Below are 21,516 nucleotides of genomic sequence, written 5' to 3' on the forward strand. Positions count from 1 at the left end.
TCTTTTTTTAATTGGTGAGTTTAGACCATTTATATTTAATGTAATTTTTGATGTGTTTGGAAATATGTCTAACTTTTTTTGTTCTGTCGCTCACCTATGCTTACTCTCTCTCCTTTTTCTGTTTCTTCTTTCCTGCCTTTCCTTACTTGAATATTTTGTAACATTTTAATTTAACTTGCCTGTTAGTTTTTGGTTCACTTTATATTTTTTTAATGGTTGCTCTGGGAATTGCAATTAACTAAGAGTTAGTGTTTTACCATTTAATATAAAGAAGCCTTCCCTTTATCCTTCATATTATAATTTTTGTATGTTTTAAGTCTATATACATTGAAAATCTCAAGATGTAGTATTAAAATTTTCACTTTCAAAAGTCAGTTTAAGAGGAGAAAAATAATCTGTTATATTTACCTTCCTATTTGTTATTTCTGTTGTTCTTCCTTCATTCCTGAAGTTCCTTGTATGTCTCTGGTATCATTTTCTTTAACTTCGAAGAACTTTCCCTAGCATTTCTTTTTCTTTTATTTTTTTAAGATTTTATATATTTATTTGAAAGAGAGCAGAGAGGGAAAGAGATCTTGGGGTAGGGGGGCAGAGGGAAAAGCAGTCTCCCCTCTGAACAGGAAGCCTGATATGGTGCTGGATCCCAGGATTCTGGGATCATGACCTGAGCCAAAGGCAGACACTTAACCAACTGAGCCACCCAGTGGCCCAGGTGCCCTTTCTTTTCTTTTTTCTTTTTTCTTTTTTTAAGTAGGAGCCACACCCTGTGTTGAATTCAACATGGGGCTTGAACTCAGGACCCTGAGATCAAGACCTGAGCAGAAATCTTGTTGAATTGGACATTTAACCAACTGAGCCACCCAGGTGCCCCTCTTTAACATTTGTTTTAGGGAAGTTCATTGGTGATTAATTCTCTTAGTTTTCTTTCATCTGAGAGTGTCTTTATTCTATATTTATGCTGTGAAGATATTTTTGCTGGATATAAAATTCTGGGGTGACAGTTCTTTTCAGCATTTTAAAGATATTATTCCATCGTTTTCCAGCTTTTATGGTTTCTGATGAGAAGTCTGCATTTATTCTGATCTTTGTTTCTTTGCATTGCTTTTCCTTTTGCTGCTTTTAAGATTTTTTAAAAAATTTACCTTTGCGGGGTTTTGCTGTTTGATTATGATTTGCCTGTGCATGGTTGTCTTAATTGAAGTTTGCTAAGCTTCTTGAATCGTATGCCTTTCACCATTTGGAACATTTCTTTGTCAAATCTATTTTCTACAGACATTTTGTTTTCTCCTTTCCTTCTGGGGCTCCAGTGGCACAACTGTTACACTTTTTAATGTGTTCCCTTGGATGCCTGTCACTATTTCCCTTTTTCTCCCAGTCTTTTCACTCTGTTTTTCAGATTGGATAATTTTTATTACCTGTTTTCAATTTCACTGACTATGTTTTATGGCTTTTGAGCCCATCTAGTGAAATTTTCCCCCCACTCACAAATTATACTTTTTCTTTCTTTCTTTTTTTTTTTTTAGAGATATTATTTATTTGACGGAGAGAGAGATCACAAGCAGGCAGAGAGGCAGGCAGAGAGAGAGAGAAGGGGAAGCAGGCTCCCTGCTGAGCGGAGAGCCTGAGGTGGGGCTTGATCCCAGGACCCTGGGATCTTGACCTGAGCCGAAGGCAGAGGCTTAACCCACTGAGCCACCCAGGCGCCTTTCAGCTCTTTTCCTTCATAGTGTAGTTTGGAGGTGAGCTTAGGACTTGTGTTGGGGATCCTTTACCTGCTCTTTCTTTTCTGAGATTTCCCCTGTATTTTTTGGCTACCTGGAGCCCTTTTTACTTGTGTTTTAGCTAGAAAACTGGGACTTTCTTGATGTTATAGCTACGCTTCTTCCCATCACCTCCCCCTCCACTCTTAACCCTTATGCTGGCACTAAACTAGACTTGACTAGGCTGCTTCTAAGGTGAAAGTAGTGAGAGAAAAAGGGAAGATAACAGGATTCTTCTCATGCTCTTTTATCCATAGGGGCTCCTTTTCTTAGTGCCCAGTTCTCTCCAGCACCTTAGATGCTCATGCCATCTCTACTGCATGTGTCACTCAGGATTTAGTGTGAGGCTTAACTCTGAGGTTAGCCTTGGGGCCAGGTAGGGAGTAGGAAGCCCCGGGAATTTCTCCCCACGCTCTCTGGCTCACAGAGACCCTCTTTATTGGTCCTCTCTGAGTTTATGTTCTGTGTTCCTGCTGTATAGTTTGAGACCAGACCCATCAAGGCATCAAACCAGAAAAGAAAAGAGGAAAGGAAAAATGCCCCTGAAACTTACTTCTATCATGGGTCCTTATTTAAGTTTTGACTTCCTTCCTTAGTCCATCTGCTCTTTACTTTTCGGAGTCTTCAGATGGTTGCTTTTTTTTTTTTTCCCCAAGGTTTTTGATTATAATTGGGAGAAATAGGCTATAATAAACTTACTGTAGTTGACTTGCCCCAAATTTTAAATTTATTTTCTGGGAATTGTAAAATACACTTGTTCTAGAGATTTAGAAAAATCAGAAAAGCTTAGAGAATGAGAAGTGCAGAGAATGAGAAATTTGTACAAATCAGAAAAGTTTAGAGAAGTTTTTAGAGAAATTATCTGTAATTGCGCTATCTAGTACTAAGCTATTTTAACTTTTTCCTTTAGTTTTTTTCTCTGAATATTTTAACATGATGAACACCTTAATGGATATGATTTTTCTTCTTTTACCTAATATTTTTATTCCAATTTATTTATTTTCAGAAAAACAGTATTCATTATTTTTTCACCACACCCAGTGCTCCATGCAAGCCATGCCCTCTATAATACCCACCACCTGGTACCCCAACCTCCCACCCCCCGCCACTTCAAACCCCTCAGATTGTTTTTCAGAGTCCATAGTCTCTCATGGTTCTACCTATTATTTTTATTAAACAATATTTGTATCATAATGTTTTTAATAAGTACCTCAGTAAAACCAGCATAATCTGTTATATGGATGTGTCATATACTTAATCATGCCCTTGTTATTAGATACATGGTTTATGTCACTGTGATTATCTTTGTATATACCTTTTTAAAATTAACATATAATGCATTATTTACTTTAGGGGTACAGGTCCATGAATCATCAGTTTTACACAATTTACAGCACTCACCATAGCACATACCCTCCTCAATGTCCATAACCTAGCCACCCCATCCCTCTCCGCCCTCCCCCACATACATTTTTGCCTGATAACTTTTTTGGAACTCTTGACTTCACAATTCATATTTGAGGAAATCAAACTTTCCTTAATCTGTTTTAAATGATATTTTATTTTTTTCTGAAGTCTAACCCACTGTGTTTGCATATAATTATCTTATAAACATTTTCAAAATGGTATTACTTTTGATAGAGGATTTTGTAGTTTTTGATTGTTTTGAACTTTAGAATTCATTGTAGGAAAATGTAATTGAAGATGATGTTATAAGCTTTCAGTCCTTGGAGGTATGAATTAATAGGTTATTAAATTGTGATTTTTATTTTTTTAAGGGAAAATGGAATGGAGATTTTAAAATGATGTTAATATATGCCCAGTATGGTTTCATATCTGCCTCCAGTATGTATTCATATAGAAATAAGGTCTGCATTAGAAATACAGCAATGAGATATGAATGATTAAATTTATTTTGTAGTAAATTTTTTGTGATTCTAATTAGAGACTCTCTATAGCCTGAAGTGTTTGTGGGTGTATGCATGCAGCTTTAGGTTCTTTTGTATTTTCTTGGTGGGGGTTTGAATAATTCTGTGTTTAATTTTAAGTTTATTGGGGCACCTGGGTGGTTCAGTCAGTTGTGTCTGCCTTTGGCTCAGGCTATGATCCCAGGGTCCTAGGATCTAGCCTCGAGTCAGGCTCCCTGCTCAGTTGGGAGCCTGCTTCTTTCTTACCTTCTGTGCCACCCTCTCCAAACCCCCTGCTCATGCTCACTCACTCTCTCAAATAAATAAATAAGATCTTTTTTTTAAAAATTAAAGTTTATGGCACCTGGGTGGCCCAGTTGATTAAGCGACTACCTTTGGCTTAGGTCATGATTCTGGAATCCCAGTATCAAGTCCCACATCAGGCTTCCTGCTCAGCAGGACTCTCCCCTTTCTCATGCTCTCTCACATACTCATTCTCTCCCTTCAAATAAATAAAATCTTGTTTTAAAAAAGTTTATTAATTCTATCATGGCCAGCCAAATTCTAAGTGTTTTATCAGTTTAAGTGTTTATCAGTTTAAATATGTGTTTATCAGTTTAGCAAAAATTTATTTTATTTTATTATTTTTTAAAATTTTATTTATGTATTTCACAGAGAGAGACACAGCAAGAGAGGGAACACAGGGAGGGAGAGTGGGAGAGGGAGAAGCAGGCTTTCCACTGGGTGGGAAGCCCGATTTGGGGCTTGATCCCAGGACCCTGGGATTATGACCTGAGCTGAAAGCAGAGGCTTAACCCACTGAGCCACCCAGGGGCCCCCAGGTTAGCAAAAATTTAAAGGTAGTAGCATTTTGTATGGCTTAGCAGTGGGGAAATAAGTACTCTAAAATGCTTGTGGTGGAATTATACTTGACTTATTGTATTTTTTATTTATTTACTTATTTAATTTTATTTATTTTACTCATTTATGTTACTTTTGTTATTTTTTAAAGATTTTATTTATTTATTTGACAGAGGGAGACACAGAGAGGGAACACAAGCAGGGGGAGTTGGAGAGGGAGAAGCAAGCTTCCCGCTGAGCAGGGAGCCCGATATGGGGCTCGATCCCAGGACCCTGAGATAACGACCTGAGCCGGAGGCAGATGCTTAACAATTGAGCCACCCAGGTGCCCCTTTAATTTTTTTTTTAGATAGAGTGTGCTGGGGAGGCAGAGGAGAGGGAGAGAGAGAATCATAAACAGAATCTACACCTAGCGTCACCTGACAAGAGGCTCAGGGCCCTGAGATCATTTCCTGAGCTGAAATCAAGAGTTGGATGCTTAACCAACTGAGTTACCTAGGTGCCTCTCAAGTTTTTATTTAAATTTGCAATCAGAAATCTGTGTATAACCTTTGACCCCCAGAAACTTAACTACTTAAATCTTCCTGTTGACCAGAAGCCTTACTGATAGAAATAAGTTACTGTACGGTATTTATGAAAAAACAAAAAACCCCAACAACCCATGTATAAGTGGGTCTGCACAGTTTAGACCCTGTGGTCAGCTGTACTGGTACGGGCGTGTAAAGGTACACCTCCAGGAGTATTCACTACAGCACTATTTCAAATAGTAAAAAAACTGGAAACTACCCTAGTGGTGAATAATGTATGGCTCTTCATTATACTGGATATTATGTTGACATTAGAAAGATTGAGCTAGGCCTGTTTATTTTAATGTCGGAAAGTGGTCATAGCATTATCAATCAAAGAAATAAGCAAATTATGGGATACTATTTATATATAGTATGATCCTACTTATTTATAACAAAAGCTTGATGATGTTGCACCAGAATCATCTGATGACTTGGTCTTTCACATGCCCATGATACTGGCTTTTAGTTAGGACTTCTCAGTTTGTTAATTGGAACACCTACTAGCCTTGTGATATGGCTTGGGCTTCTTCATAGTGTAGTGGTTATGTTGCAAAAACAGAGTCTGAGGAGAGTCCAGTAGTTTTTGTTGGCTCAGCTTTAGAAGTCACCCAGCTGTCACTTTTACTTTACTCATAAAGCTGTTCAGATTCAAGTAGTGGGAACATAGGCCCTCTCAATGGGAATGAGTATCAGAGTCACATAAAAAGAGTACTGGGGGGAGTGCCAGGGTGGCTGAGTTCGTTGAGTATATGACTGTTGAATTTAGCACAGGTAATGACCTTGGGGTCCTGGATCATATTATGCTCAGTGGGGAGTCTACTTGAGGATTCTTTCTCCCCCTCTCTATCTGTCCCTCCCACCTAAAATAAATAGGTAATCTTAAAAAGTATATATGTGGAATGGGAGATGATGTGGATATTGTTGGAAAATAAAATCTGCAACGTCATGTAATTCTTCAATTCTCTGTCCTTTGTACATGCTTTTCTCCTTACTTGGAATATAAGGGCTTGTCTGCTCAGCCAACTTCTGTCATGTGGTTTATCAAGCATTTTTTTATGTCCTGAGCCCTGTACTACACATTTTAGATCCATTATCTCAGATCTTTGCAATAACTCTCCAAAGCAAAGAATAACTTGACTTTACTCAGATGTCTTCCTGTTTTATGAGGACTTCCTTTCCCCAAATCCCCTAAATTGAATTTTCCCTCTTAGAACTTTTTATGGACCTACTCTTTTTTTTTAAAGATTTTATTTATTTATTTATTTGACAGACATCACAAGTAGGCAGAGAGGCAGGCAGAGAGAGAGGGAAGTAGGCTCCCCGCTAAGCAGAGAGCCCAATGCGGGGCTCAATCCCAGGACCCTCAGACCACGACCTGAGCTGAAGGCAAAGGCTTTAACCCACAGAATCACCCAGGCGCCCCTGGACCTATTTCTTTTAGGTTTTTATTATACGCATTTATATTTTGTTTGGTTATATTACCATTTTCCCTGTTAAACTAAATTTTTTTTTTAAAGATTTTATTTATTTATTTGACAGGCAGAGATTACAAGTAGGCAGAAAGGCAGGCAGAGAGAGAGAGGAGGAAGGAGACCTCTGCTGAGCAGAGAGCCCGATGCGGGGCTCGATCCCAGCACCCTGGGATCATGACCCAAGCCGAAGGCAGAGGCTTTAACCACCCAGGCACCCCTAAACTAAATTTCTTGAGACAGGAATTATTTTCACTATATTCCTGTATGTATATATACATTCATGTATATATGTATACATATATGTATACATGTATACATATATGTATTTCATGTATTCATCAAATATTTGAGTATCCACTAGATAACAAGTCTGGATCTGTTGTAGGAAAACAGATAAGGCACAGACGTGCTCTGTAGTAGCTCATGTTTTCATGGACGAGACAGGTCAATGGGAAAATATAATTTAGCTTGATGGATGCTTTTGATAGATGGATTTTACTGAGTGCTCTAAAACCACCCAAGAGGAGCATAACTGGGAATGGGTAATGAGTTGGTTTATGTGCAGGCCTCTTAAGGAGGTCCTTAATATGCTCTTTCTAAGTTGCTTGTGATAATTCTAAGTGGAGATAGTGATTGTAAGTGAGTTGGTCTGGGTTGGAGGTAACATTTGGGACTTTTCATTGATATATGGATGAGATTTAGATCCATGAGGTACTAACAAAGAGAATAGAAGAGACCAAATAGAGAGAGAAAAGCCAGGGAGTTCAGGACCAAGACTGGATGGAAAACCAAGGGAGTCCCAAAGCCTATAAAAAATTAAAGGAATGGTGAAATACTCATTGCAGATTGTGGAAGAAATGTAGCAGAATTATTGGACATTGTGTTCATTTAAGGTTGGTGATAACAAATTTATAATGACATCATTTTTCTTGATTGTGTAAATCTTATTTCCTTTTTTTAAAAAATTTATTTATTTATTTTTAAAGATTTTTTTTTTTTTTTTTTGACAGACAGAGATCACAAGTAGGCAGAGAGGCAGGCAGAGACAGAGAGAGTGGGAAGCAGACTCCCCGCTGAGCAGAGAGCCCGATGTGGGGCTCGATCCCAGGACCCTGGGATCATGACCTGAGCCGAAGGCAGCGGCTTTAACCCGCTGAGCCACCCAGGCGCCCCGTAAATCTTATTTCTTAGTTACCCCCTGTTGACATGGATTCAGACCTTAGGAAAGTTATGGTTGTAGTGGTAGCCTGGGGGGCGGGGGGAAGCAAGGAACTTTTGAGGTCCTTGCTCAAAGAACGTAAGCAAGTGCTGTTGAATAACCATAAAACTCTGGTTTGAATTCAAAGACTGATTTGATTATCTGTCAGCATATGGTTTCTTTGAAAATGATACTAAGAAATTCTCTGTTGGGATGCCTGGGTGCCTTAGTCAGTTAAGCATCTGTTCTCAGCTCAGGTCATGATCCCAGGATCCAGGGTCCTGTATCAGGCTCCCTGCTCAGTGAGGAGTCTGCTTCTCCCTATCCCTCTTCCTGCTGCTCCCCCTGCTTGTGCGCTCTCTCTCTCTCTGTCAAATAAATAAGTAAAATCTTAAAAAAAAAAAAAGAAAAGAAAAGAAAAGAAGAGGAAGAAAAAAGAAAAGAAAGAAGGAAATTCTTTGAGAGCACCTGGGTGGCTCAGTTAGTTAAGTGTTTGTCTTTGGCTCATGTCCTGGGGTTGAGTACTGGGTCAGGCTCCAAGCTCAGCAGGAAGCTTGCTTCCTCTCATGCTGCTTGTTTCTCCCTTTCCCTGCCACTTCTCTGCTTGTGTGCTCTCACTCTTTCTCTCAAATAAATAAATAAATAAAATCTTAAAAGATAAGGGGAAAAATTCCCAGATCTACAACTGAAGAGACAGTTTTAAGGTATTACCTGTTTATATTATAATGGTGGCTTTTTTTTTTTTTAAGATATATTTATTTATGTGGGAGAGTGTGTTTAAGTGTTGGGGGAGGTTTAGAGGGAGAGAGAGAAGGCAGACACTTAACCGACTGAGCCACACAGGTGCCCTACACAGATATTTTTTAAAAGCTACTAAAGATACACACTAAAATTCGAAGGAAAAATAATTCCACTAGTACATTTAGAGGACTACCTTTTATGTTATTAGTAGCTCATTTAAAGCTTAGTTTGTGCAGAGAAGTTAGAATAATGTATTTAATGTCATATAACTGAGATTTCTTCTAAATGTAGATCATAATCTTTCATATTTTAAGTGTTGATAAAATATAGAGGGTATTATTGGTACCTCACAAATTCTGCTTTTGACTATATAGCAGGCATTAGACTATTCATAGTAGGGAAGGAGAGCTAATTAGTTCAGTGTGGTGCCAGCATACAGGCCTAAGTGTTCAATATATATAATTTTACTTAATTTTCATATCATCCATATAAAGTTGGTATTTTTTAGATGTTATTTTTGGTTTATCACTGAGGAAACAGGATCACAAAGGTTAAAAAGTTGCTGTATGTGTTATCCTTATCTATTAAACTCCAGATCAGCACTTGTTCTAATAAAACATTAATTGAATAATGTCTCTGGCCTACAGGACCTTTTAGGATAAATAAGGAAATAAAGTGATAGATTAAGTAGTGTGGGCACTGTTTGTATGAAGTTTTTAGGAACATGAAAGTACCAATTAGTGATTTGGTGAGGTTAGGAAAGGTTTTACAGAGCAGTTGATGTTTGAGCTGTATATTGAATAGGCATTTTTTTTTTAAACATGGTTTCAAGTTAATGCTACTACCTTAAAGCTGTTGCTAACTTGTTATTTTCAGCAGTGATGAGATTAGCGTGTGAGTATTTTCCTGGAAACAAAAGCAATGTGAGAAATACTATCTAATACACATGAAGACACAGTGTTGAATGTGCTGTATTATGTTACAGTTTTTATTTATGATTTTTTTATTATTTTGATGTGAAGAATTTAGTAATCCTAGGTGTAATATGATTTCTTTCCCTACAGATGTCCTCCTCGCACTTTCTTACCAGCCCTCTGCAAAATTTTTCTTGATGAAAGTGCTCCAGACAATGTGTTAGAGGTGACAGCCCGTGCCATCACATACTATCTGGATGTATCTGCAGAATGCACCCGAAGGATTGTTGGGGTTGATGGAGCTATAAAAGCACTTTGTAATCGTTTAGTTGTGGTTGAGCTTAATAACAGGACTAGCAGAGACTTAGCTGAACAGTGTGTAAAGGTAAGTCTTAATTATGTATTTACTAGCCCATTTGAAGATGACTAGAGAATAAAAAATAGATTTTGCTAATGAAAGAAAATTCTTTCATTATTCTTACTTTATTGAGAGTGGTTGACAGCAATGGACGTTGTAGTCCTTGTTGCATCCAAGAGGATCCCGTACAGCTTGGGAAAAGAAATCTTATCTTCAAAGGAAAATTGTAGGTCACTGGTAATGCTCTCCTATGCTGGCTCCTGGGTTTCCAGTAGCTTTTGAGATTGGCTATCCCTGTTCTTAGCCAAAATGATTCTGTATGACAACAGCCATGACAACTAATGCTGATTATTACAGTCTGGCATTATACTAAACACTTTACATGTCTTAACTCAGTCTTCATGACAACTTTATATGAAGTAGGTGCTGCTAATATCAGCATTTCTATTTTTTATTTGAAAAAAATTCAAGCATATTGAGGTTAAGTAACTTGGTTGGTGGTGATAGAAGTAGTTTATGACAGAGCCAGAATTCGAAGATGAGGAGTTTGAAATTAGGAAGTCTGGTTTGATGGCCCATGGATTTAACTATTTTTTTGTACTTCCTTTAGAGTAGCTATTTTGTGTTATTCCTGGTGGGACTAATTTATGAGCTTTATGTGACTTTGAAAGCACCAGTGCTGGGTCAGTAGTTTAATAGAACTACTTGATGAGCACATTTAGACTTTACATATTTTTTTGTTTATGATTTACGGTTTCATTCTTGTTAAGATTCTTCCTGCAGTTTTCAAACATTCTGTCTCAGGATCCCTTTACAAGTCTTATTGAGGGGCCCTCAAAGAGCCTTATGTAGGTTATATTTATTTATCTTTACCATATTAGATATTAAAACTGAGAAATTTAGAACATATATTCATCCGAAAATAATAGACTCATTATGTGTTAACATACATTTTTAATGAAAAATTACTTCCAGAACAAATAGAAAATTAATGAGAACAGTAGCGTTGTTAAGCATTTTTGTATGTCTCTTTAATAATGTCTGACTTAGTAAAAGTAGTCAGGTCTATCCTCATGTCTACTTGTGCATTCAGTCTATTGCTGTATCACATATAGCTTTTAAAAAATCTCTCCTTACACTCCTGAGAGAATGAGAATGAAAAAGATAATTACTGTCATGGTATTGGTATTATGAAAAAAGTTTTAACCTCATGGATCTTTGAAGATGTCTTCTCGACACTTCGAGAACTGCTGTTATAGGTGTTAATGTCTTGATTTTCTGCCTCTGTGTCTGTAGATTTATTTTTGTCTCTAGACTCAGATGAAGTGGTATCTGTTTTCCTGTTTAGAGCTTTCCCCCCTTATTCTCTCTGTCTTTTTAAAATTTAACTCATTAATTTTAGAGAACATGAGTGTGTGAGCAGGAGCAGGGGAAGAAGGAGAGATAGAATCCCAAGCAGACTCCACACTGAGTGTAGAGCCTGACTCAGGGCTTGATCTCATAACCCTGAGCTCATGATTTGAGCTGAAATCGAGAATTTGACACCCAGCGACTGAGCCACCCAAGTTCCCCTCTGTCTTATTCTCTCGATCATATTACTTCATGTTTCTTACAGGACTGCGATTTTACTCCATTGTTTATTCTTCAACTCATATTATTTCAAACTCTGTCTTGTCTTTTACACCCTGCTCTCCCTTTTTCTGTTTCCTTTGCAGATTATTGTTACTAATTTATTCTTAAATGGTAGTATTTTCCAAGGTTCTTTTTTTTTTTAACCTTCTTAAAACTACAACTTTGCCTAGATAATCCCATGTATCAACATCAATACTGTTCATTTGTATATGGCCCTCGTGTCTTTATCTCTAGCCTGACCTCTCTCTTGAGTTCTAAACTCCATATTTAAAGGCTTGTTGGACAGCTCTAGCAGCTGTTTGAATTCATGATCTTTTACTACAGGTAGTTATTTTAATAATTGTCATTGAATTTACCCATTGTAGGCAGAAACTTGTGCTTTATCCTTTCTTTCCTTTTTTCCATTTTTTTCCCCATTTTTCCTTCTTTCCTTTTTCCACTCCACACATGTAATAAATGGTGAAGTATTTTTAGTTTATTTCCTTTGTTTGTCTCTGTTGTTAGAGCCTTAGTTAAGCTCTCATCCTCTCATCCCATATTAATGCTTGAATTTTTTTTGAATTTCCCTCTATATTCTCCCTCTGGCTCATTCCCAGTTATTAACTGGAATTCTGATCATATTATTTTTCTGCTTAAAACGTTTTTCTGGTCTTATCTGGTACCAAAAATTGGGATTATTCCCTGTATATTTTCAGACCACAGTGCTTTGAAACTAGAACTCAGTCGAAAGAGGAAAGTTGGAAAGAACTTAAATACATGGAGGCTAAAGAGTGTCCTACTAAAGAGTGAATGGGTCAACCAGGAAATTAAAGAATTAAAAAAATTCATGGAAAGAAATGAAAATGAAACACAACTGTTCAAAATCTTTGGGATGCAGCAAAGGTGGTCCTAAGAGGAAAGTATATAGTAATACAAGCCTTTCTCAAGAAATAAAAAAGGTCTCAAATACCCAACCTAAACCTATACCTAAAGGAGCTGGAGAAGGAACAGCAAATAAAACCTAAACCCAGCAGAGAAGAGAAATAATAAAGATCAGAGCAGAAATCAATGAAATAGAAACCAAAAGAATGGTAGAACAGATCAACAAAACTAGGAGATGGTTCTTTGAAAGAATTAATGAGATTGATAAACCCTGTCCAGACTTATCAAAAAAAAAAAAAAAGAGAGAGAGAGAGAGAGAGAAAGGACCCAAATTAATAAAATCATGAATGAAAGAGGAGAGATCACAACCAACCCCTAAGAAATAGAAACAATGATAAGAACATATTATAAGCAGCTATATGCCAGCAAATTAGATAATCTGGAAGAAATAAATGCATTTCTAGAGATATACAAACTACTAAAACTGAACCAGAAAGAAATAGAAAATCTGAACAGACCCATAACCAGCAAGGTTGAAGCAGTCATCAAAAATCTCCCAACACCTTTGTGCAGTGGCAGTATTGTAGCCCATGAGGTTTATCCGAGGCATGATTATTGCTAATTGAAAAATCTCCCAACAAAAAAGAACCCAGAGCCAGTTGGCTTCCTAGGGGAATTCTGGGAGACATTTAAAGAAGACTTACTACTATTCTCTTGAAACTGTTCCAAAAAATAGAAATGGAAGGAAAACTTCCAAACTCATTTTATGAGGCCAGCATTACCTTGCTCCCAAAACCAGGCAAAGACCCCATCGAAAAGGAGAATTACAGACTGATATGCCTGATGAACATGGATGCAAAAATTCTCACCAAAATATTAGCCAGTAGTATCCAACAGTACATTAAAAGGATTATTCACCGTGACCGAGTGGGATTTATTCCTGGGCTGCAAGGTTGGTTCAACACCAAAAATCAATCAGTGTGATACACTACATTAATCAAAAAAGAACAAAAAACCATATGATACTCTCATTAGATGCTGAAAAAGCATTTGACAAAGTACAGCATCCTTTTTTGATCAAAATTCTTCACAGTGTAGGGATAGAGGGTGCATACCTCAATATGATAAAAGCCATCTATGAGAAACCCACAGTGAATATCATTCTCATTGAGGAAAAACAGATAGCTTTTCCCCTAAGGTCAGGAATACAGTATGATAATACCACTATCACCACTGCTATTCAACATAGTACTAGAAGTCCTAGCCTCAGCAATCAGACAAAAAATAAAAAATAAAAGTCATCCAGATAGGCAAAGAAGTCAAAGCCCCATCCTTTGCAGATGATATGATACTTTATGTGGAAAACCCAAGACTCCACTCCAAAACTACTAGAACTCATATAGGAATTTTACTGAATACTGACAGTGTCAGACTATAAAATCAGTGCACAGAAGTCAGTCACATTTCTATACCCCAACAACAAGACAGAAGAAAGAGAAATTAAGGAGTCGGTCCCATTTACAGTTGCACCCAAAACCACAAGATATCTAGGAATGTCGAACCAAAGAAGCAAAGAATTTGTACTCAGAAAACTATAGAATATTCATGAAAGAAATTGAGGAAGACACGAAATAGGAAAACATTCCATGCTTATGGATTGGAAGAACAAACACTGTGAAAATGTTTGGGCTACCTAAAACAATCTACCCATTTAATGCAATGCCCATCAAAATACCATCAATTTTTTTTTTCAAAGAAATGGAACAAATTATCCTGAAATTTGTATGGAACCAGAAAAGACCCCGAATAGCCAGAGGAATGTTGAAAAAGAAAAGCAATGCTGGAGGCATCACAATTCTGGACGTCAAGCTCTATTACAAAACTGTAATCATCAAGACAGTATGGTACTGGCACAAAACCAACTCATAGATTAATGGACCAGAATAGAGAGCCCAGAAATGGACCCTCAGATCTTTGGTTAATTAATCTTCAACAAAGCAGGAAAGAATGTCCAATGGAAAAAAGACAGTTTTTTTTTTCAACAAACCATGTTGGGACAATTGGATAGCCACATACAGAAGAATGAAACTAGACCATTATCTTACACTACACACAAAAATAGACTCACAGTGGATGAACGAACTCAGCATGAGATAGGAATCCATCCAAATCCTTTAGGAAAACATAGCAACCTCTGACCTCAGTTGCAGCAACTTCCTAGAAACGTCACCAAAGGCAAGGGAAACAAGGGCAAAAATGAACTATTAGGACTTCATCAAAATAAAAAGCTTTTGCACAGCAAAGGAAATAGTCAACAAAACTAAAAGACAACCAGCAGAATAGGAGAAGATATTTGCAAGTGACATACCAGATAAAAGGCTAGTTTCTAAAATCTCTGTCTCCCTATAGTCCACATCAACCTTATCAGTCTTTAGTATGAACAGTTGAGAGTTTCAGTCTTGTGTAAGGTACCCTTAATCCCTGAAACATCCCATCTTTTCAACGAGAATGCTACCTTAAATCCCTTCTTTAGAGAAAATCTGCTACTGCTATTGTACTGAAATCCAACACCTGAAAAACAAGTAATCCAGTCAAGAAATGGGTAGAAGACATGAACAGACATTTCTGCAAAGAAGACATTCAGATGGCCAAGAGGCACACGAGAAAGTGCTCAGCATCACTCGGCGTCAGGGAAATACAAATCAAAACCACAGTGAGATACCACCTCACACCAGGCAGAATGGCTAAAATTAACAAGTGAGAAAACAACAGATGTTGTTGAGGTTGCAGGGAAAGAGGACCCCTCCTGCACTGTTGGTGGGAATGCAAGCTGGTGTAGCCACTCTGGAAAACAGTATGGAGGTTCCTCAAAAAGTTGAAAATAGAGCTACCCTATGATCCAGCAATTGCATTGCTGGGTATTTACCCCAAAGATACAAATGTAGTGATCCAGAGGGGCACGTGCACCCCAAAGTTTATAGCAATAATGTCCACAGTAGCCAAACTATGGAAAGAGCCTAGATGTCCATCAACAGATGAATGGATAAAGAAGATGTGGCATATATATATGGTGGAATATTATGCAGCCATCAAAAAATCTTGCCTTTTGCAGCAATGTGGATGGAACTAGAGGGTATTATGCTACATGAAATTAGTCCATTAGAGAAAGACAATTATATGACCTCAACTGATATAAGGAATTTGAGAAACAAGACAGAGGATCATAAGGGAAGGAAGGGAAAAATGAAACAAGATGAAACCAGACAGGGAGACAAAAAGAGATTATTTTTTTTTAAATTATTTTTTAATTTATTTAATTAATTATTTATTTGTTGGAGAGAGAGAGAGCATGAGCACAGGCAGGCGGAATGGTAGGCAGAGGCACAGGGAGAAGCAGGCTCCCTGCCGAGCAAGGAGCCTGATGTGGGACTTGATCCCAGGACGCTGGGATCTTGACCTGAGCCGAAGGCAGCCGCTTAACCAACTGAGCCACCCAGGCATCCCCATAAGAGATTCTTAATCTCAGGAAACAAATTGAGGGTTTCTGGAGGGGAGGGAAGTGAGAAGGATGGAGTAACTGGGTGATGGACATTGCAGTGGGTAGGTATGTGGTATAGTGAGTGCTATGAATTGTGTAAGACTGATGAATCACAGACCTGTATCCCTGAAACAAATAATACATTATATGTTAATTAAAAACAACATTTTTCGTAAAAATTGTTTTTCTAGCTTTAAGAATAAAGTCTAAATTTTCTGATAGTGCCTATAAGATCTGTGAACTCTGTTAACTCTTTAGTTTTACCCGAACTCCTTAAACATCAACATAATTTGGAAAAAAGTTAATTTCTTAAGAATTTTTATGTATTTATTTGACCGACAGAGAGAGAGTGCACGTGCGCGTGTGCCTATGTGCACTCTCACAAGGAAGAGGGCAGGCAGAGGGAGAGGAAGAGGCAGGCTTCCTGTGGAGGAGGGAGCCTGATGCAGAATTGATCCTAGAACCCATGTGCCCCTGAGAGTTAATTTTTCATGTTTTGAAATTCAGAGAGTAAGTGTGAGGATTATGAGTAATGTAATAGCAAGCATTTATTTATTCATTTAACGTGTAGAACTTTTGTAATCTTTCGCGAAGTTATTTTAATTGCTTAACTTCCCATGTAGGCTTCACCATCTAAACCTACACTGTGTGGTACGGTAGCCATTTAGGACATTTCAAATGTGGTACCCGAAAGTAAAATAAGTGTAAAATGTACTTGGGATTTTGAAGACTTAATATCTAAAAGTTTATGGGGTTCATAGATGGCTCAGTTTGTTGAATTCAAGTAGTTTGGACTCAAGTTTGACTCAGGTCCTGATCTCATGGTCATGGGATCAATCTGTTTAGGATTCTCTCTCTCCTCTCCCTCCCCTTCTGCTCCTCTCCCTGTTTATACTCTCTTGAAAATAATTTAAATAATTTTTTATTTATTTGTCAGAGAGACATAGCGTACAAGTTGGGGGAGCAACAGGCAGAGAGGGAGAAGGAGGCTTCCCACTGAGCAAGGAGCTCAATGTGGGACTCGATCCCAGAACTGAAGGCAGACGCTTAACTGACTTAGCCATCCAGGCATCCCTAAAATAATTTTTTTTTTTTAAATCAGAGGGAGTTGAGCACAAGCAGAGAGAGTAGTGGGGAGAGGGAGAAGCAGTCTCCTCACTGAGTAAGGAGCCTGAGGGACTTGATCCCAGGACCTTAGGATCATGACTTGAGCTGAAGGCAGGTACTTAACCTGCTAAGCCACCCAGGTGTTCCTAAAAAAAATAAATGAAAGAAAAACTGTAAAAAAAATACATGAGAGAATGTAAAATACATAAATTTTTGAGATTGATAACTTTAAAATGATGCCTTACATGTATTGGGCTAGGTTAAATATAATACTCTAATTTGTTGTGATTTACTTTTTAAAATGTGGTTACTGATAAATTTGGAGGACACATTGTATTTTCTGTGATACTAGAAATTAAAATTAAAATTGGACTTCCTGTATTCTTTTGTTAATTTTTATGTACTGTTTTAGGTATTAGAACTGATATGTACTCGTGAGTCAGGAGCAGTCTTTGAAGCTGGTGGTTTGAATTGTGTGCTTACCTTCATTCGTGACAGTGGACACTTGGTTCATAAAGATACCTTGCACTCTGCCATGGCCGTGGTATCAAGACTCTGTGGCAAAATGGAACCTCAAGATTCTTCTCTAGAGATTTGTGTGGAATCTCTGTCTAGTTTATTAAAACACGAAGATCATCAGGTAAATAAATCGCCATTTTATACTTTGTATTCAAGAAGTGATTTTATAGTGTCCCTTATTTATAACTTTGATACGCTGTTATTTGAACTTTTAACTTGATGAATTAGAGGTAATTCCATTTTCTTTTTTTCTCATTTCATATTTCTATATGGTCATCTTTTTTGTTTTGGCAGTGAAACATTTTAAATTATTAAAGTACTACATTTATTTTTAAAATTTAAACATTTTAGGAATACATAATTTTTAAAGCTGCATTATATTCAGTGGTTTGTTGATTCAGCACAATTTTGTTGACTTAAAAAGGTAATTTTCATTAATGTAAAATAACACGGTATTTAAGGTCTTTTATGTGTAATTTTTTTTCAAATTAGCATACTTTGGAAAATAAAACTTGACTTTTTTTTTTTTTTAAAGATTTTATTTATTTATTTGACAGACAGAGATCACAAGTAGGCAGAGAGGCAGGCAGAGAGGAGGAATCAGGCTCCCCGCAGAGCAGAGAGCCCGATGTGGGGCTCGATCCCAGGACCCTGAGATCATGACCTGAGCCGAAGGCAGCAGCTTAACCCACTGAGCCACCCAGGCGCCCCAAAACTTGACTTTTAAATGCCTTTTTACCATCCTGTTAATTATTTTTGGTTGATATTTGTAGATTTTTTGGGCAGAATTGTTCATAATAATAGTTAACATTTATTGCACTTTTACTGTCCATCTAGTTTCTTTACATTTGTCATCTTATTTAAGCTTGGACTGTGAATTATAGGTACTATTATCCCAACTTTATAGCTAAGGGAACTGAGGCCTTGAGCAGTTAAGTAATATCCTTAGGTTATAGAGTTAGCAGAATGTGGAGCCAGGATTAAAATCTAGATGGGTGATACGCTTATATCTTTGCTACAGCTGCCTTTCTTACAATCTTAGGAATGAAATTAACAGTACCAGACCCTAGTCCTTTTTGGGTGAATTTTATCCACGGGCATATTCTTGATATCATCAGGTTTCAGATGGAGCTCTGCGGTGTTTTGCATCACTAGCTGACCGATTTACCCGTCGTGGTGTTGATCCAGCTCCTTTAGCCAAGCATGGCTTAACTGAGGAGCTGTTATCACGCATGGCTGCTGCTGGTGGTACTGTGTCAGGGCCATCCTCTGCTTGTAAACCAGGTCGCAGCACTGCAGGAGCGCCTTCCACAGCTGCGGATTCCAAATTGAGTAACCAGGTGTCAACAATTGTAAGTCTGCTCTCAACACTTTGCAGAGGCTCTCCAGTAGTCACACACGTAAGAGTGTTTTTGAATCTTTGATTTTTAATCTTTCAGTAAAAGTCTTTTTGTGTAATGCAGATCTATTAAACTTAAAACGTTTCTCCCACTGCCTTTCTAGGATCTCCTGAGGTCGGAACTTCCTGATTCAATTGAAAGTGCTTTGCAGGGTGATGAAAGATGTGTGCTTGATACCATGCGTTTGGTCGACCTTCTCTTGGTGCTATTATTTGAAGGACGAAAAGCTTTGCCAAAGTCTAGTGCTGGATCTACAGGCAGAATCCCAGGACTTCGGAGATTGGATAGCTCTGGGGAGCGCTCACATCGGCAACTTATAGACTGTATTCGGAGTAAAGATACTGATGCACTTATAGATGCAATTGACACAGGAGGTCGGAAAATATTTTTTAAAATATAAAAAGAAAACTGTGAGATAGGAATTATATAGGCAATTTCTAATTTGTAGATTTTATGTTTTTAATTTATTTTATTTTTATTTTTTTAAAAGATTTTATTTATTTATTTGACAGAGAGAGATCACAAGTAGGCAGAGAGGCAGGCAGAGAGAGAGAGGAGGAAGCAGGCTCCCCGCTGAGCAGAGAGCCCGATGTGGGACTCGATTCCAGGACCCTGAGATCATGACCCGAGCTAAAGGCAGCTAAAGGCAGCGGCTTAACCCGCTGAGCCACCCAGGCGCCCTAGTTTGTAGATTTTAGACAGTATTTTTAGCGGCTGTGCCAGATAATAGAATGGCCAGCCTCTTCTATATCCTCTCCCCTCCCCATACCCATAATTATCAGCCCGTTGCATGATAAAACCTAAGTAAATGAAATGAATTAAGGAAACTAGTACCCTGTTGAATTGTATAGTTTTTTTTCCTTCTTCTTCTTTTATGTTTATATTTAAGGCTTAAAGCCATGTGAATCCTCAGTGGTTTAAAAATTTTAGAATATCTTTTCTTAGCAGAATTTGTTGATGGATGATTTACTACTGTAGAGTTGACCTAAATGTTAAAATTGACTCTGTATTTAGTGATTGTTAATAACGATCTTTAAATGGTTTCCACTGTAGAAAAGTTCAGTATTTTGTTGGATTTTTAAAAATTTATTTTTTTCCTTCAAACTTCCAGCCTTTGAAGTAAATTTTATGGATGATGTGGGTCAGACTCTATTAAACTGGGCCTCTGCTTTTGGAACTCAGGAAATGGTAAGCTGATAAATAAAAGCTGTGTTTTAAATCAAAGCTAGAACTATTAATAAGGCAACTTTATGATTCTTCATAATTTTACAGGTAGAATTTCTTTGTGAAAGAGGTGCTGATGTTAATAGGGGTCAAAGGTCATCATCATTACATTATGCTGCATGTTTTGGAAGACCTCAAGTAGCAAAGGTAAAATCCAGGTTTTTAAATTATTAATTTAATATTTAACATTAACATGGTTCCAGAATTAGAATGATATAAAAGCTTTTATTCTGTAAGTCATGCTTCCGTGCCATCTCCATTCACTCCATTCCCCATTGCTCACTATAGGTAAGCATGTCTGGTTTATCTTTTTTTAGTGTTTCTTAACATAGATATAAGCAAAAAGAAATATATATACTAATTCCTTCCTTTTCTAATATAAAGTGTAACGTTACATATACTGATGTATACTTTACTTTTTCATTTAATAGTGTATATTGAAGATCTCTTCCTATTGGTATTTGGGTAACTTTTTTACATCTGTATACTTGCCCTGTGTGGATTTACTGCAGATTTACTGTTGCTAAACACTTTAATTTTTTCAATTTCTTACTCTTGGCACCAAATAATTTTGTACATATTTGTGTTTTTATTTATCATTAAAGCAAATAATGTATTTGCTGAAGAATCATAGTATCTTTGACTCTCAGATTAGGAAAGGACATTGGAGAATTCTTTTTATAGTTAGAAATTGAGAAGGTCTAGAGAAGTCAAATTATAAGGGTTGAACCAAATGTGTGGATGATCTAGGTCTCTGGAATCTTCATAATGTGAAGTAATTTGACAGTGTTATGGTAGTCTGCCACTAAGTCAGGCACACTTGGATTCAAGCTTCGGCTTATTATAAGCAAGATGGTTTTGTGGCCTTAGGCAAATTTCTTCAGTTTGACTTGGATATTTTTCAATTAAATGTATATACTGTGTGTCACACGATTATTGTTTAATTAGGAAAAAATACGTAAAAACACATAGTATAGCAGTCAGCATATCGTAGATGCTACATGGTAGCTTCTGTTATTGTCATCTTTACAGTATATGAAAATTTGGGTTAACAGCTTAGTTTTCTAACTTGGGAAGGGTGTTCTCAAGGTCAAATTCTGTTAATTTCAGTTGGTTTGGTTTTAAAGAGAATGATGCTTCTCAGGATGATAAAAGTTTTATTGACCCATTTTCTTTTGACCTATACTGTTTTACAGTTGTGAGTGGTTGGGTGGGAGAGAAGAAGCCAAATGAATTGTATTTTATCCTAACTCAACTTGATTATATGTCAGCCTACAGTGAGCAATAGGTGCTATTACTAATAATGATAGGTATGACTCACTGAGCACAGAAATTCTGTGCTAGCCAGTATCTTAGGTATTTAACATGTCTTATCATTTAATCTTCATAGATTCTTCTGTTTTAATTGATTCGAAGATACACCTCCACTTTTCCCCATCCCCCTCCATACACATT

General features: G+C 37.3%; 1 protein-coding gene and 1 non-coding gene across 7 annotated transcripts in view; both read left to right on the forward strand.

Moving 5' to 3' along the window:
* Nucleotides 1-21,516, forward strand: part of HECTD1 (HECT domain E3 ubiquitin protein ligase 1) — a 96,000-nt gene that overhangs the window by 15,659 nt on the left and 58,825 nt on the right. For 5 of the 6 annotated variants that reach the window (XM_044230492.1, XM_044230493.1, XM_044230494.1 and 2 more), the window contains exons 3-8: nucleotides 9,573-9,807; nucleotides 17,331-17,558; nucleotides 18,556-18,837; nucleotides 18,941-19,211; nucleotides 19,949-20,025; nucleotides 20,110-20,208. In XM_044230492.1, coding sequence (XP_044086427.1) covers nucleotides 9,573-9,807; nucleotides 17,331-17,558; nucleotides 18,556-18,837; nucleotides 18,941-19,211; nucleotides 19,949-20,025; nucleotides 20,110-20,208 — 1,192 coding nt within the window. Of the gene's footprint in view, nucleotides 1-4,836; nucleotides 4,854-9,572; nucleotides 9,808-17,330; nucleotides 17,559-18,555; nucleotides 18,838-18,940; nucleotides 19,212-19,948; nucleotides 20,026-20,109; nucleotides 20,209-21,516 lie in introns of those variants that run through there. The other variant, XM_044230496.1, reaches the window with a different exon arrangement.
* LOC122894800 lies at nucleotides 12,835-12,971 on the forward strand. The gene has a single exon (XR_006381848.1). It is a non-coding gene; the product is annotated as a U4 spliceosomal RNA (small nuclear RNA).

The sequence above is a fragment of the Neovison vison genome, chromosome 13 (genome assembly GCF_020171115.1).
Source record: "Neovison vison isolate M4711 chromosome 13, ASM_NN_V1, whole genome shotgun sequence".
In the NCBI taxonomy this organism is placed as follows: Eukaryota; Metazoa; Chordata; class Mammalia; order Carnivora; family Mustelidae; genus Neogale; species Neogale vison.